General features: G+C 40.8%; 1 protein-coding gene across 4 annotated transcripts in view; it reads right to left on the bottom strand.

Annotated features, from left to right (window-relative positions):
• Positions 1–17460, bottom strand: part of CREB5 (cAMP responsive element binding protein 5) — a 394423-nt gene that overhangs the window by 308737 nt on the left and 68226 nt on the right. For all 4 annotated transcript variants that reach the window (XM_045792960.2, XM_087860952.1, XM_045792959.2 and 1 more), the window contains 2 exons: positions 14731–14802; positions 9995–10088 (listed from right to left, as the gene is read on the bottom strand). In XM_045792960.2, the coding sequence (XP_045648916.1) occupies positions 9995–10088; positions 14731–14784 (148 nt within the window). In that variant the 5' untranslated portion in view covers positions 14785–14802. The remainder of the gene's footprint in view (positions 1–9994; positions 10089–14730; positions 14803–17460) is intronic.

The following is a 17460-nucleotide window of genomic DNA, read 5'->3' on the forward strand; positions in this document are numbered from 1 at the left end:
TCTAGACTTGAGAACTGTGTGATTCGGGGGAAATTACCTACATTCTCTGGGCCTCATATTCCTCGGCTTTCAAATAAATTCTAAAGTTACATGGGTTCTGTGAATCCTAAAATCACCACCGTAATGGGTTCTCTTCCAAAGTCACTGTCAGTAGGTCAAAAAACATGACCCTTTAAAGGACAGCTTAATGGGAACATCTGGAACAGCTGGCTAGACACTAGAAATTAGGCCAGAGGTAAAGGCCAAATAGACAGATAAAGAAGTTTCCTGAACAGAAGGACTAAATAGACAAGACCTGACAGTGGAAATAAAGGGAGGGGTGTGTGTGTGTGTGTGTGTGTGTGTGTGTGTGTGTGTGTGTACACATTCTTCCATTCATTGGGTGCTTATTCCATGTCAGGCATAGTGCTAGTGCTTTGTATGATGCACCATCTCATTAATTTTCACACCAACCGCCCTTGGTAAAAAATCATTTTCCTCCTTTTACTTATGAGGAAACTAAAACTCACCCCAGGCCCCATTTAGAAACTGAGTCACATAATTGCATCAGTAATTGACAATCCTAACCATCCCTGGTTCTTTTAAAATATCTTGGAATCACTTCTATCCCTCAAATAACAGCACCATGCTACAATCCTACAGACTTTCTACTATCTTGCAAGTCATTTTGTGAGCCCTGAAAAAACAACACAGGATGGAACTGAAACATGAGATCATCAGTAGGAATTTAGTTCGCCACGTTTTAATTTTCCTTCTGTTCCTCTATATTTCTCTACTGGAGATTTACAAGCTGAGGGCCATGATTCCAGGTAGAGAGAATAGTCATCCTAGCAGGAGCCGTATGACTTTTTCTTGTTTTTTAAGATTTTATTTATTTATTTGACAGAGAGAGAGAGACAGCCAGAGAGAGAGGGAACACAAGCAGGGGGAGTGGGAGAAGAAGAAACAGGCTCCCAGCAAAGCAGGGAGCCCGATGCGGTGCTCGATCCCAGGACCCTGGGATCACGCCCTGAGCCGAAGGCAGATGCTTAACGACTGAGCCACCCAGGCGCCCCAAGGGATCCGTACGCCTCCTGAACTCTGAGATGAGTTCATGAGATGGGCCATCAAATTGAATTCAGACTGACATTTGGAGGCCAAGCCCCCAGAAAGTTGAGAAATGTCTTCTGTCTTCTCTCAGCAAAATTACCCCTGGATTCCAGCACACACACATGTACACAGGTACATCAGCAAAGGAGGTGGAAGGAACATGGCACAGGGATAACACAGGCAATGTCCACCATCATGAGCCTCTCAACATCCACCAACATGAGCCTGTCTGCAGCAACAGGGAAACAAATGTATGAAGCAAGGGGAGCCATGGGCCCTGAGAGAGAGTTGCTTCCCTCCTATCTCTAGAGCAGAAGACCCAGATGGAGGAGGCCACAGCATTGGTACTAAATGTGACTTTCTTTGCTGTATGATATAATGAGGGAAAAGCAAAACAGATATCTAAATCCACATTTGGAAAAGATAAGGCACGCTGTTCCTAATTTTTAATTTATTTTCTTCTTGTGAATGAGCTATTCTTTCCAGTTACAACAGGAACCAGAATATGGAGCTTAAGTTTTATTTTAACATTTATAGAATTAATACAAGGTCTCTAGCTGTCTTTGATCCCACATGGCACCAGTTCCAAGTAAGCCAGGAAATGTGCAAATCTTCAAAAAAGGGACAGCTAAATCTATCAGCAGCTTAAATAAGAGTCAGTTTCTCAGCCACACAAATGCTTTGTCAAATAAGTATTCCAGCTGAAATTAGACCTGAAGTAGGTGAATAACATCCATGGCCATAAATTAAAATTCTGATAAACCACATCTTCTTTGGAACCAAGGGCATGCACCAGCTATGGCAGCAGCAATTTCTATATCATGAATAACACTGGCTGGTGCTCCATTGGTGGAAAATATCTAAGGTGTGTTCAGTAGTAACAGGCCACACTCCACGGACTTATAGGAACTGGCTCCAATGGGAACTCAGAGCTGAGATGCTCATTGGAGGACTTCTGCTCCCCTTTCTTTCAGTGTTTCCACCTGAGGGGGGACCATCTGAATGCGAGAAAGAAATAACCCCAAATCCCAAACAAAACTAAAAGTTAATAACTTTTGAGTTTGGGCTTTCCTTCAGTCGCAAGTATTTTGTTGTTATTACCTTTGCAAATCTGAATTGTCCCTGCATAAACACCTGCAGCTGCTTTCTCGCAGGGACTTTGCAAAGAGCACAGCAGCTTCTCAGGCCAGCCAGACAGCTGGGACCTGTGTAAGTAAGGCATCTTAGCCACTTTTACCTGCCTTATATGTCCTTGGGATTTCTTTACCACTCGGACAAGACTGGCACCAAAAGGGATTTAAAAAAAAACATTCCTTGTAAAGTTGGTCATATTTCAATATCTGGTTCCCCTCCTGGAATGAGGAGTCTGTGCCTTGAAAAAGGAGCCCCTTTTCATAGAATTGCTGTCTCTGTAAATAGCTAGGTAGAAGATTCTTGCCATGCAGAGACCTTACTTTTGTATCCACCTGAAAGAGTGCCACAGCTTGACATTATGATTCAGAAATTCGCCCATCAGCTATGCGACAGAAAATCCTGCACCCCACTACACCTGGGAAGGACAATAAGTATACAGCTACAACTATTGGGGGGGGGGGGGAAACTCACTAAGTTTTCCAGTCAGTACATAGTCTGCCTAGCATCAAGTGTTTCAGCCCCAGCAAGTATGATTATTCCAAAGTCTAAATGACAAGCACAAAGCTAAAGCCTGAAACCTGATTCTTCTTTTTATAAGTGTTTAGTCTGCTCTACATTTAATAATAGGTTGCTACCTTATTCGGTTTCAGAGTTGCATTTGAGTTACATGTTTGTCTATGTTTCGTTTTCCTCAATGATAAAAAGGCAAGGCGACAAGTCATCAATTTAAAAAAAAAAAAAAAGTAAAAGCAGGGTTCCCATAATATACCAGAGAAGAAGGATGCAAACTTCCAAAGCAAAATTTTCTTTCCCATTGGTCTAATATTCTCAGCTACGGTATCACTAAAGGACTATACGACGTAATTTTACATCATTTTGTGTTAAATTGACAGTGACTGGGAATATTATAAAAGCCCCACTAATTCAGACCAGTTACAAGAAAGATCAGTTTGACTTGGTGACCATTCTAATTATAGGCTATTTTTTTAAAGGTAATGCATTTTTATTATTTGCATGACTCAGAGTCAACCAACAAAATGCAGCTTAATGGAATTCCTCAAGAATGGGGCTCAAATCAATAGAGAAGGTATTAGGATTAGCATATCTATTTTAGTAAGAGTTGGGGTTCTCAGAAAAGGCATTTTTCTCAGTTTTAATATTCTTTTTGTAGTTACATTTACCCTGTGAATTTTTCAGCAATGCTTTCTTTAAAATACTCTTACTTCTTATCCCTCTGTGAATTTTAATAAAGTCTTAATCAGAACAGTCTACATTAAGTGAATTTTAAAATACACAATCCTTTATAAGAGCCACAATCAGTAACAACTGAAAGAATTCCCTGAAATTTTAGACAGGCTCCTTTACAATAAATGTGCCTTTTATTGAGTGTGAATACACAAAGGACCAATAGGGTCCTCTCCATAACACTGATGTTACTATTTCCCCGCATCGGTCCCAAGAGGCAGTGCTTACATGGGACAAACCAAGGCAACTCTGGGTTTTTAAACAATAGTTGTGGAATGCTTAGGGGTTGCCCATGGTGTGGGTGAGCCAGATCCCTGAGAGATGAGACACACTGGCAGAACTCACGAACCGAATGCTGCAATCCATTGGTTGTCAAGATGGAGAGAAGGCAGACTAGATGCCCTTAGGAGGGCCTTGAATCTACTAGAAAATGCTCTGACAAGGGCATCTCCTACAACACCTGGCTCCAGAAGACACAGATTCAGATTTAAATGAACGAAATAAATAATCCACCCCTACTCACTGTCAGCCATGGCCTACCTAGACTAGTGTTCCAACAGCAATCAAGCCACAATCTTAATTCACGTTAGAGGAGCTGAGCTGGTGGAAACAGTTATGAACACTGAGATCATGTCTCTGCAGGCTGGGTGAACAGAAGGCATCCAAGGTGAGTCTCTTATCAAGCCCTGCCCTGGACTATGGAAGCTAAAGCTTCACATTTCCACTTATTCACCAATTGCCCGAGGTCTACAACCTTTGTCAAAAAGGATTGGTTTCCACATGGAATAGACTGGAAGCCAGTTTTTCCTATATAAAAAGTACTGCAGATCAAGGCCTCTGAGATGTGCAGGTGAATTATTCAAAATTCAATTTTACTTGACCAGGTAGAAACATGAATGAGAAGCTGACAACTCCTATAAATGCCACTTGTCACAATGGAGGGGAAAATCTGATTTAAAAACACTTCTCTGTTCCTCTATATGCTAATGTGTCAGTATAATCTCCTTTTGAAAACTTTTGACCGTTTTCTCCATTTGATGACTATTGAAGAAATAAGCCAGTAATAGAAGAAAAACAGTTCATAGATGTATATCCAAACACAAATCTAACACCAAAACATGTTCTTAGTGTATGCAGCTCAACAAATCTAGATGTATAATGAGAAAATTATAGACAGACAGGAACTTTGGACAAACTGCTTATCCTCCCAATCTTGTTTCCTCATATGAAAAGAGTGGTCAGAATTAAATGACATAATCCATATAAAGCAGGAGGCACAATTATAGGCATAAGATAAGGCAATAAATGGTAGCTACAATTATCATCATGCTGCCCTCTGGTGTGAGCCATTTCCACCACCCTCTGTTCCATAAAGATCTCACTAATTCCAATAGTGAGAAGTCACTATGTACCTTTACCATCAATGGAAGAGGAGGTAAATATGGTCCCTGTATATATGTGTTTGTGTGTGTGTGTAAGAGAGAGAGAGATTTATTTACTTATTCAGTCGAACAAACTTATTTCAGTTCATTCCAAAGAGAAAGTGGAGTGAGCTATGTCACCTTTTCTCTGACTTCCCCTTTAAAATGCCCACGGATTAGGGGCCTCTGGGTGGCTCCGCTGGTTAAGTATCCAACTCAGTTTCAGCTCAGGTCATGATCTCAGGTTGTGAGATCAAGCCCTGTGTCCGGGGCTCTCTCTCCTTCTCCTCTGCCCCTCCCTGCCCTCTCTCTCTAAAACAATAAAAAATGATAAAACAATTAAAAAATAAAGTGTCCATGGATTATTAAGTAGGTTTGTAGCAAACAGCCATAAGCAATGGCTCTGGGTTCTGAGGTTATCTGATTAATCATGATCAATCTCTTGGAGACCAAAGTTCTACTCCACTGAACAACATTCTTGCTTAGAGCCTGGAACTAGAGATGGTCCCTAATTCTAGACTTGATCCAGGGACACAATTGGGTTCTGAGGGACTATGTTGTCATTTGTGGTAGGTGCTCTGCGTCAGATGGGAGTAGGAAGATGGAATGAGGAAGCCCGTCTCTCCACCCCTCTTCTGCATGTCAGCTGCCCCACATCTGGTGGTGGGGTGTCACCACTTTCGGCCCCACCGTATTCCAGACAGGAAGAAAGGACATTTGAGGCCACAGTGCTGAGCATCAGGTCTTGGCTAAAATGGCACTAATGCGGACGGGACTTTTCTGACCTCCTTTAGCAGCTCGCTGGCCACTTGTTGCACATTGTCATGTTCATCTTCATCAGAGCACTTGTCACTAACTCATATGTTCTTGTTTACTAATCTGGGGGGAGGGGTGTTCTGGATTATCTCTACGTTCCCACCTCTGGTAGAGTATAGTAAGTTCCATGCAAGAGCGACCTCATTTGTCTTGGTCAGTGCAGCAACCCCAGCACCTAGCACAAGGATCTTCGCAGACGCTCGGTAAGTGTTTGTTGAATGAATGAATAAGTGCGGGTGGAGGGACAACTTCAGCCTCTCTTCCCACACCTCGGCTGGTGCCTGCCCTCATTTCCCTCCAAGCACACACCAGCTGCCTTCAGCATTAATTGGGCTGTGATGTCTGGTGTGAATTACTAGGCATTGGAAGGCATGGTTTCATGCATCTCCTTCTCAGGCTTCCCATCTGAGATGCTGACTGGTTTTACCTTTTGAGGAAAGGTGTGCAACACTCTTGAACTTCACTTCCTTTTCATGAAGCAAAATTCATCACCTTCTAGGTCAATGTTTCCACCATACTCCCCCAACACACACAGGCACGCACGCACATTCTTGTCATTTAGATTATTTGCTCGTCTGGCTTTAAATAAAACTGCACTTTGATTCCCATTCTGGTTTTTTCCTGTACAGAACCTGGGAACTCTATAAATAAGTGGGGGTGGGGATTTCTGACAGGGCAAGATGTGGCAATTCCTGAATACCTAACCATAATACCATTAAAATATACCCAAACACCATACTCTTTAGCTCTAATACTAAAATTTGATCATAATTTTCAAACGAAACAGATCTTTTGTCACATTATAGCTAATAATTTTGCAACCTGTTTGTGAAAGCATATTATCCTCAATGGGTTCCCCTTTAAACTTGGCACCTAAAACCTCTGATATCACCACTTCCCTCACCATGAAATTATCTTCAATCACAACAAGAACAGCTAAAGGGAAAGACTCAAGTCCATCATCATATCAGGACTCTGGAAATGTACCACGAGGACCACATAAGGGTGGAAGAACCAAGGTGGGAAGGGCTAGATGTCTTTGCCCTCGGAATCCACCATCACCACCCCATTCATGTCCCAACCAGTACAGTCCCTTCGGAATGAGGTTTTATTTTTACTGTCTATCCATAAGAGCAGACTCATCTTACTAAAACATCATGACTGTCACTTTTACTACTCTGCCTTATGGCATGTCAAAGATCATTTACAATCATTTTGAGTTGTAAATTGTACCTGGTCTAAATAAAATGGACTTTACGGCAAAGCTAGGAAATTGTTTCAGCTCTTACAACTCTTTGGACACTTACCTTCAAAAAGTCTATCTGTGGCATCTTAATAATTTCCCTGACGGTAATATCTGCAATTAATGTAGGACGAAGTAATTTTCCAAAATACAAGTTAACCAGATATCCTGAAATTAGTCATGAACACATCTACCATACTTCATCTTCATAATATGTGTCAAACTCCAATTCATCTGAAATGAAATTTTGTGTAATTGAATATTGCTTGGAAAAAAAAAAAGTGGCCCAAGGGGGACTTGAAGACTTTTGCCCTCCTGATGCTTGCTGATTTCAGATTTAACTTATGGTATTTTTATTGCTTCTGTTACTATATCTCAAGCTGTATGAAATCATTCACCCTTAAGATAGGCCACAAAATAAGCTTAAGGTAGATTCAGAAGTAAAATGCTAATAGATATTTTAGTAGATTTTGGAGCCTTTGATAAATTCAAATCTAAATAAATCAAGATATAAGACAAGTAAAACCTCAGTCACGTTTGCAATCACAATCTTATATGCTAAAACTAACATGAGGTTTGAGATAAACATATCGAAGTCTTTCATGGAAAAAAAAAAGTAACAAAGCAAAAATACCCAACAGACAGCCTATTACAAGGTAGTGTGGACAACACTAGCCTATGACATATAGTAGACCTCAGTTCCCTAAATGCAAAGTAATGAGCTGAACTGGATAGTTCTGTTTCTGTTCCAGCAAGAAAATTCTCTGACACTATAAGTATGCAAGGTGGATAGCAAGTTTAAAAATACAGCACCTAATTTCATTTGGAGTAAAAAATAGCCTCGTACTAGCTTCAACACAAAGCATGAGAAAGCAGAAGAAAATACACCAATATTTTATTCATGCTATTTTCCCTCATATTTATTTCTCCCTTTATTTTCCCATTCCAAGTTTGACATAATAAAATTAGAGAGACTTTCATCTCAATTATTTTCCACCGGGCACTGCCAATTATTGGCAGCAATAGCCTCAAGCTAACAAAGATCTGGTAAGAACAATTGAAAAGCTACAAGAGCTTAATCAAAGCCTGTTTACAGGCAACATATAGAAGTGTTCACACATCCTTATCCTTGTTTTCAGACCTTTGGATGGGGCTCCTTATAGAGCCATCCCAGCCGCGTACCTGAAAGATACTACCTGGTACTTAACCACTAAGCAGTAATATCTCCACATGATTTAACACCCACCTCCCACTCTCCTACCACCAAGGAGCCTATTTCCGGAATTCTATTTGGGAAAAATAAAAGGCAAACTTATAAATTTAAATACCGGGAACTGCAAAAGTCTATAGCCCTGCTGCTTGCATATATATATATATGCTCGTTGTTTAACTATGAAGTTACACCACATAATAAATGATAGAACAAACTAAATGATAAAATAAAAGAACAGACCATCCTTCCTGACCTCCTGGGCTTTCATAATTCTTAGACTGAAGTTCCTGCAACTCTGTTTCTAGACATAAGGCAAGATAAAACTATTTCTGAAGAGCCAACTAGGTCAATCAAAACAAACAGGCTAAGAGGTGGTAGGTGGTGGTGGAGGTAAGGAAAGAGGCTGTCTTTGAACTAGAGATTCTTCCAAGCCACAACACATCTGCACTATGAACAAGTCACTGGCGGGTTTGTGAAGACGTGTGGATGGCTCTGTCCCCAGGAGTATGCAATCCTGCATATTAACTGCGGAAGCCTGACAATGCAGCAGCCGTGCAAGTCAGGGGGCTAGGAATCAGCATCAAGGACCCTCATCTTTGCCTGTGTGGTCAGCTCCGTCTCCCTACGCCCCTTCTTCTCTAGCAGTAAAATATGAGTTGTAATAACAACCTGCCTGACAAAACTCTTACAGGATTTACTAATAATAGGGATAATAAAATACTTGTAAAATTTAAGTGCCATAGAAATGCTAAATTATATGAGCTGGGCCTGCCAGGGCAGTCCATTTCTCTTCTGATATCATTTAAAGCATGTTTATGGGCGTATTATCTCTTTCATGATGCCAAGGAGACAGTGGCTTCAGTGAAGTATTTCCAGCCTAAGAAGGGTAACAGGAAATGCTTCAATTACCCTGCCAGGGATTAGGAAACACTTTCACTTACATTCTTTCACTGGATCATCACAATGAGCCTGTGGAGTAGACTGGACAGACAAAATCATTCCCATTTTACGGAAAAAAGAACTGAGGTCCCAAAGGGTTCACTAACGTGGCTCAAGGTCATCTGGCAGAGAGCCCATGCTAGAGTTCAAGGTTCCCCACTCCTGACCCTGCCCTCTGTTTTTGTACCACCTATCAAAATGGGAAGAAATGGCAATTACTTGATGGATTAATTGTAATGTTTATTTATTTCTGCTCACATGTGCTGAGCACTTGCTGTGTTTCCATGGATTATCATCTCATTTAATCTCCCACTTAGGAGGCAGGTACTGTATCTTTAAAAAAATTTCACGGATCACCTCCGTACAAAAGAGAGAGTGAGAGAGGGAGAGAGAGAGAGCTCCTTCTACTAAAGCCACATAGCATTTTCCTTACAATACTCATGTGAAAGATATCTTAGACAGTCGTCTAGTTTGGCTACATTTTCACACGTACACTACACTGTGGTGTCCTCAAGAACAGGAAGTATACCAATCTTTGCATCTCCCGTGGTACTCTGAGCAGCACAGTATGCGTCATAGACGCTCAATGAAGATGTTTTGCTTGAGTGATTACAGGCATGTGATTTTTAAAAATACTTATATGGAGCCAACTTCCACAGTCATAAATATTTTACATTCCTGAAAATGAGAAATCACAGCTCTTTGGTTATTTGAGTGAACACCACATTAGCTGATTACATTTCTGCTTACCATTATTTTAAGTCTGCTGTACCTTAGAAATATACATCTTCAAGGCACAGAATATGCCAATGGAAATCATCCTATTGTAAGAACAAGTATCTCCCATGCGGCTGATCCGTTCACCCAAAGCCTTTTTGCCTGATGGCTCCTTACCTGATAACATATTGTCTGTTTTTATTGAGGGGAACTTCAAAGTCATTTCATGCTTGTGCCTATGAATCATCAGATGGTCCTCTGTTGGGAAGCGCTGTCAGACAAATAGAAAAAAAAGAGGGGGGGAGAGGGGAGAGGAGCCATTCAGTTTTATAATATATATTTGCCATCACAAGAAAAAGATGTATTCAGCATTGCACATGTGACAGGCAAAACAAAAAATTAGTTCTGAAAAACTGTGAAAGCATGCTAAGTTAAATGCCAAATTATTTTTTGCAAGCAAATGTGCTGAGATGTTCCTTTGAATTGCACCCAAATATATGCATCATTATTTCCTTTATAGTTTACCAGGGGTTTAACGAGGTTGCAGTAAAATCCGGCTGAACAGTAATAAGAAATAGGAGACCTTTGCCTGCCATCATCTCTGACTCCCTACACCTTCCCTGGGAATTCCTTGTAAAGGCTTCTACTTCCTAAATAGTCTTTTAATATGATCAACTGTGAAGACTCATCAGGCAACTAGATATTTCCTTGGGAACTAGAAGTTTGCATCTAAGGGAAGACTTTAAATTTGTGTTTAGTTAAAGAATAAGTGAGAAAACGGTAATGAACAATGCTGAAAGTGTTCAAGTAATCTATACAATAGAAATATGCTGTAACTTCAAAGAATAAGAGCGTTTGAATGAACGCTCATGTATATTCACAAAGAAACTAACTGTGGCAGCATGACAAAGTAAATTCTCTTATTTCTACCTATATATGAGAGGAAACCATGTCCAAAATAGAAAAATGAATTTAGACCTAAGTAGCACTGGAGTTCTGCAAAACTATTTGGAACTTTTGTCTAATAGTTACTGTTCTACATAATAGTATAAAATAGTATACTATCAAATAGTATAAAATACTCTAAGGCATAGTAAGTATGCTAGACGTTATCTATAGATTAACCAGAAGTAGGAAAAATGCATGAAGTAGGAAAAGAATTTTGATTCATGTCAGACATTGGGAAAGAATTACATGTCATGCTTAACTGTTTGACATAAACACCTACAAATGTGCATGTGACATTTGTATAGTATGTTTCTGTTTATGAAAGCCTTGCACGCTGCATTCATTATGTGATCTTTTATAAGTATACAGATGACTCATGGTCACATGACAAATCATTTTTAGTATTCCATACTCTGTACAGTGTAGTAAACCAACACTTTAGTTTTAATTTTCAGAGTGATATTACAGTTATTAAAAAGGCAGTTCCCAAATGTTTTCAGCTGTCTGGCTTCTGGTCACACAGTGGGATTGGATTTCCTGGCCCCCTTGTGGCTCGGTGGGGGGCCATGTGACTAGTTCTACCCATGGAGTCATAAATGGAAGTGACAGGACACTCACATTCCAGTGCCTAATTCCTGGGGCAAGACCTTCTCTCCTTTAACATGCCAATTCACAATATTAGAAATAGTGACCCCTCAATTATCCTACATCTCTGAAGGATTATGAAGAGCATTTTTGAATTCTAAAAGGTTATGAAGAAGGTCCGGCCATACATTACCGTAGAAATGTATGCGTGGGCAACTGAAGTAAGCCTTTGTTGTTTTACGCCGTTGAAGCTTTGGTGTGATTTGTTATTGCAGCAGATCCTAGCCTCTCCTGACTCAGGCTGGTAGGTAATAACCGAATTTAGCAGGGCATCTGCTTTATCAAGGTCAAATGAAAACACGACAAAAGACAATAAACTCTGCTCAACATTTCTGAATCTTTGACAATTTAGACAGTCTTTCAGAGCTTCCCAGTTCCTCAGGATAGTCATTAAAAGTTCCAATTACCATTGTATACTGTGGTAGAAATCTTCTCTGCAAATAGTACAGATTTGTGTCCATGAGAATGAGGGAATTCACTGGGCTAAATCGTTTGGAATATTCTGAAAGTAGTTTTGGGAATAAATATCACTTAGTTGTGATTTGTATCATATAAATTGGAGCATATAGAATCTGCAAAGCATGGTAATTATGTCAGAGTTCTAACTATACAGAAGTCTGATTTATAAAGATGTGGGGTTTTGCTGCAGCTTCATCTATGCTCTTATAGTGCTCTTATAACACCTTATAGAGACTACATCCAACATGGGACACTACCATGTGTGGTTCAGAGACAGGTTAAACTACTTAGTCTTTCCATTAAAATCCATATTATAATTTTTAGTGGGATATATATAATCAACAAACAACATGGTAGTATCCTACTTTCGTATTTGTAAGCCATTTTTTGGTTCCGTAAAATAATAGCCTAAAATAGAATATTAACCAGATTACTTACTAAATAACAATAATTTCCATAATATGTCATATTAACTATAAATACCTCCCCAAAGAGACAGTACAGGATATCATGGGGCTTTTTTAATTTAGCAGGAAAAGAGAAGCAAACTGTGTATAACCAAGATGTACAGTCTATGGCAGATACACAGCTGAGAGAGGCCACTGGAACTCAAACCATGGTCATGTTAAGGGCAAAGGAGCAGCGAAATTAACAATGGACTCTGTGAGCTCAGAAAGAGCAAGAGAAGCTTGTTTCTCTTTACTTCTGGGACAAAGTTAATCTATAAGGAGCTATAAAACTAAAAACCTCCCAGGTATTGTAGACCACTCCTAATAGAGCAGAGCTTCTTTCCAGGAGGGAAAAGGGGGAAACATCCTTCCATCACTGCCAGTGTAGCACAAGCATTGATAACTCACATTTTCTCCCCTTTCCAATCCCCAGCCATCCTCTTTTCTCCATGCAGGTCCCCAGGCTCTGGAAGGTCACTATGGTAAATGCCATGATCACAACAACAGACTTGACTGTGATTTTCTAAAACCCCACCAGGAGACCCTTGGGATCACTAGCCAACTACCACATTTCCTCAATTCTAGTATCTCTTCAAATGAAAGATGCACATATTTTTAAAACAACTTATCAAGGAAAAGAAACACTTTCACCTTAAATAAAAACATCAAGTTTTAGGTGCAGCTTTGTAAGGGGTTGAGGGGAAAAGTTTGGAGTTCTTCCTTAAAATCAAGAAACTATGGAAATCCTCAATTCTCGTTTTGTCTAACCAGTTCACTCAGCCTTCTCAAGGAAATGAGCTGCTCCTTCCCTGAGTTCAAGGTCATTAGAAATGCACCCCTCAACCTTCACTACCTCCGAATTTGCTTGTAACTTCATAGTGCTACTTCCATTCCTTCCTGCCTCAGAGGAATAAGCACCCCCTTCTTCCTCACAGGATCTTCTACACCCTTGTCTTCTAGGGGCTGGCGCTTCAGTTGTGGTTCTTCAATCCAGCGTGCACACTTCTCCTTGCCCTTGACTAAATCCCGCCTGGCTAGCCTTTCATTTAAAAAGAACCTCTCTCGGGCTGCTTCCTTCTCAGGCTACCATTATATCACTCTGTTTCCCATCATTACCTAGCACTCTTGAAAGAGTCCTCTATGCTGGCCACCTCCACTTCCTCACCACCCACTCACTCATTAATCCCTTCCAACCTGGCCCCCACCCGGACTCCTCTCTCATAGGTCACCCGCCAGAACCCAACTGCCAAACCCAACAGCCTCTGCTCAGCCTCTCACTGTCCCGGCTCTAGCAGCGTCTGACACCAGTGACCACATGTCTGTGGCATTATTTATTTATACCCTGCCTGATTCCAAAAAGGAGAAAAGACGGCTTACAGAAACACATAAAATGGAGTGGGAGACCATGAGCTAGAATTAGGGGACCCCCAAAAGGGAAGGGATTAAAAAAAAATGTTAAAGCCAAAACGCAAACCATCAGGCAGTCATTCTCAACTGGGGGCCACTCTGACCCCCACGGGGACATTTAGCAATGCCTGGAGACACTTTTGGTTTTCACAACTGGGAAGTGGCCACTGGGATCTAGTAGGTAGAGGTCAGGGGTGCTGCCAAACATCCTGTAATGCACAGGACAGCCCTTCACAGCAAAGAACTACTCAGCCCAAGTGTTAACGGTGCCGAGCTTGGGAAATTCTGCCACACAGCCCGTAATTATAGCAGCCATAAGAGTAACAATGGTGAACATTAATTGAGCATTTATTATGTGCAGGCCTTATACTAATCACATGTAGTATCTCATCTAATCTTCACAATAACTCCACTTGATGGGAGCCATTGGAGGCAAAGAGGTGTAATCTGGCACAGCATGCCAACTTCCCCTCTTAAAGTTTAGATAAATGGAAAAACTGTGGGTTCTAGAAAAGTTATAGAAGGTTTACTGTACTCAAAGAGGAAAACAAAATAGAATTCAGCTCTGATGGTGAGCTATTTCACCAGTAATCCAAAGGCCCCGTATCAAGTGACTATTGTAAAAGCAGCATCCTCCCTCCCCTTTCTGAAATAACAGTCTCGAACATCTGGTGGGCAGGATGCATCTGGCTTACTTCCAGGGGAAAAGTTAAGGATGGAAATGGCTAATGCTGATGTATTTCTGGGGCTGTGAGGGAAGTAGTTCAAACTATTCAAAGTAGAAAATAATAATAATGAGGAGAAAGATGATGATGATGATGATGATGATGATGATGATAGTGATGATGATGATGGTGGTGGTACTGGTAATGGTAAAGGGGGCTTTGACAATATCTTAGTGAAGAAAGAAAGCCTACAGCAGGCATGATTGCCAAGTGAGAGCTGTTTCCCTGTCAAAAGGCAGCTACATCCCGGCAGAACAGACCAAAGGATCCCCACACTCACCTGAGAGCAGCCCGGGGCACTGCAGACAAACGGCCTCTCCTGCTCCAAATTCATCTTGGATTCCTCATAAATCTGTAGGACAGGGGAGAGGGAGGAAGGAAAACAGAAATCCATGAATATCTCCTGCTTCTACCTAAGAAACATGAGAAAGGCAATTGCTCGGAGCCCCTTTCTATGCCAATCTCCAAATTAGACAAGATAAACATTAACGCGAATACAGGTCCCGCCTTGCTGAAGTTCACAGGCTTTCTGCAGTCTGAGCTCCTATTGTTTGCTTGAGTGCATATTTATTGTACTTTGAAGAAAAATGCCATGGGGCTGTTGCAGCAGAAATTCTGCCTCTGGAAAACCACCTGGACTGTGTTATTACCCAGTAAGACCGCACCCGCGCAAGAAGATGGCAAAGCAAAGTTCACACCTGTCCTTTGGAGTTGGCCACTTAGAAAAGCGAGAGAGGGGCAGTAAACAGGGTTATCACCAGTGTGGTGACCAACCCTGAGCAGCGGTCAAATAATTCACCCACGATCACCCTGCCAAGCTTCGGGATGACTACAGGATGCAGAGTAGCCCTGCAGCCAGCTTAGCAAATGTCCCCAGTGGTGAGCCATGGTCTTAAATTCCCTTTCATCTCACTCATTCACAGATGGCTCAACAAAAAATATCCGGGTCATGCAGGGATAAACAGAAATAAGAAAATGCAGAAAACATTACTTTGGATATTTTGTGAATTTGGTTTTACAGGCTAATTTGAAATTAATATTAGATGAAGGCCATTGCCCATCTGATCTACAGAACTTATCTGGAGTAAGGTAGCTTTGTGGGGAGAAGTCTTCTGCTATGGTCTCAGTCACATGTTACATTCTAGTGTGCTCTTTTCTTATGTAGGGATTAGGTTCTAAGGTGAGTTTATTAGGCAAAAATTGAGCGTAATCAAAATTACTTTTACCAATCCTCCCTAACACCGATGTAAGTACATACATATTGGTTTCATGGTTACTAACCTACACAGTACCAAAAAACAATTTTTTTTGACAAAACAAGGGTGTTTATTATAGGAACATTCTCAAATGACACCAGAGAAGTTCACATTTTTTTTTTTACATAAACATTTTTTAAACATCACAAAATAGTATGTGCAAATTTAAGTTTCACAATTTAAACCATTTTCTAAATCATACTCCTCTTTTTTGCCAATTTTAGAGTTGAGTTTAAATAAGTAAGCTACATGTGCTGCTGGTGGGACACAGCTCGATCCAGGGATAGATAGAGCTATCCCGACGGCTCTAGCTCGGAAGCACAGGAAGGAATTTGCTTCCTTAAAATGATGCCTGTAGGTGCTACCGGAGGAATTCCAAGTCACCTTCACCCTTGAAAGAGGGAACCCTGCTTCTACTCAAGAAATAGTTACCTTTCCTCCCAGGAAGCTTTATTACCTTGCAGAAAACCCCAACGCTATTCTGTCTGTCACTATACCCTTCCCCCAAACACTAGCAGACTTTCTTTGGGGAATAGGTTCAGGCTTTCACTTTCCTGAAATGCAAAGCAAAAAGACTTGCCTTAGATAACACTCCAAGTCAGATATTACAGAACAAAGCAAATTTACACACACAAACTCTTCTTCACGCTGCCTCCTCATTATACAATTTTCACTAAGTACTACCCTTTCCACTCTATGTCTGGAATGACTTCCCACTCACTGGTCACCTACCAACACGGTAACTTAGCATAATCTTACAGCTTTCCTGGATCAGGCACATTGTGTAAATTACTTTATTATATTTAGAATAAGCAAAAAACACAAATATCTTTAGAAGCCTTTGCACTTGTCCTTGTCTGAGGAAAGTCATGAGCCATTAAAATCACTTCTCAAATCTCATTATTCATTTGAGTTTGCCATCACTTATCACAGGGCATCTCTCCTCTCCCCGTGAAGGCTGACTTACGGCTATGCCTCAAAATAAAGGGTGAGAAAGTGGTTTTGGTCCAAGTCAGAAAAAAAACAACAGAGTAATTGGGTTATCCATTAATTAAATATGCCTTGTTTTTCTAGTAAAAATTTTTTTTTAAAGGTTTTATTTATTTGACAGAGAGACAGTCAGCGAGAGAGGGAACACAAGCAGGGAGAGTGGGAGAGGAAGAAGCTCCCTGCTCTGCTGGGAGCCCGATGTGAGGCTCGATCCCAGGACTCCAGGATCACGCCCTGAGGCGAAGGCAGACGCCTAATGACTGAGCCACTCAGGAGCCCCTTTCTAGTAAATTTTTAAATGCTTTCTTGGAACTTTTCTGTCTCTGTGACCATGATCTACTTAACTACTGCCAGGTCATTCAACTGCTTCAGGCCTCAATTTCCCCTCCTTTACAACAAGCCAATGAATATAATCTCCAGTTCCTTCATTTCTATATCACACTGATCGGTTAGGAGGCCTGTAAGACATGCCCGAATTATGGAGAAAGGTCTTTGCATTTAAGTGTGTAGTGTTTGGAGGTGGGGCAGGGGAGGTTCTGTGAGCAAGTGTTACTGGAACCGCACTCTAACATTAAATATTCCCTATTATAAAAGAGAATTTGCTATAAGGTGGGTCTTTCTTGGATACCACATAAGAGCCTTAGTTGCTAAGGTAACAAAAGAATGCCAAGATTAGTAACATTACTAACCAATATTAAGATTACCTGACAGTAAAATGGGAAAGCACCATATAAATACATTTATGGCGTACATCTAAAACTAGT

Source organism: Ursus americanus, chromosome 3, assembly GCF_024610735.1.
Source record: "Ursus americanus isolate L20-20 chromosome 3, mUrsAme1.1.p, whole genome shotgun sequence".
Classification (NCBI taxonomy): domain Eukaryota; kingdom Metazoa; phylum Chordata; class Mammalia; order Carnivora; family Ursidae; genus Ursus; species Ursus americanus.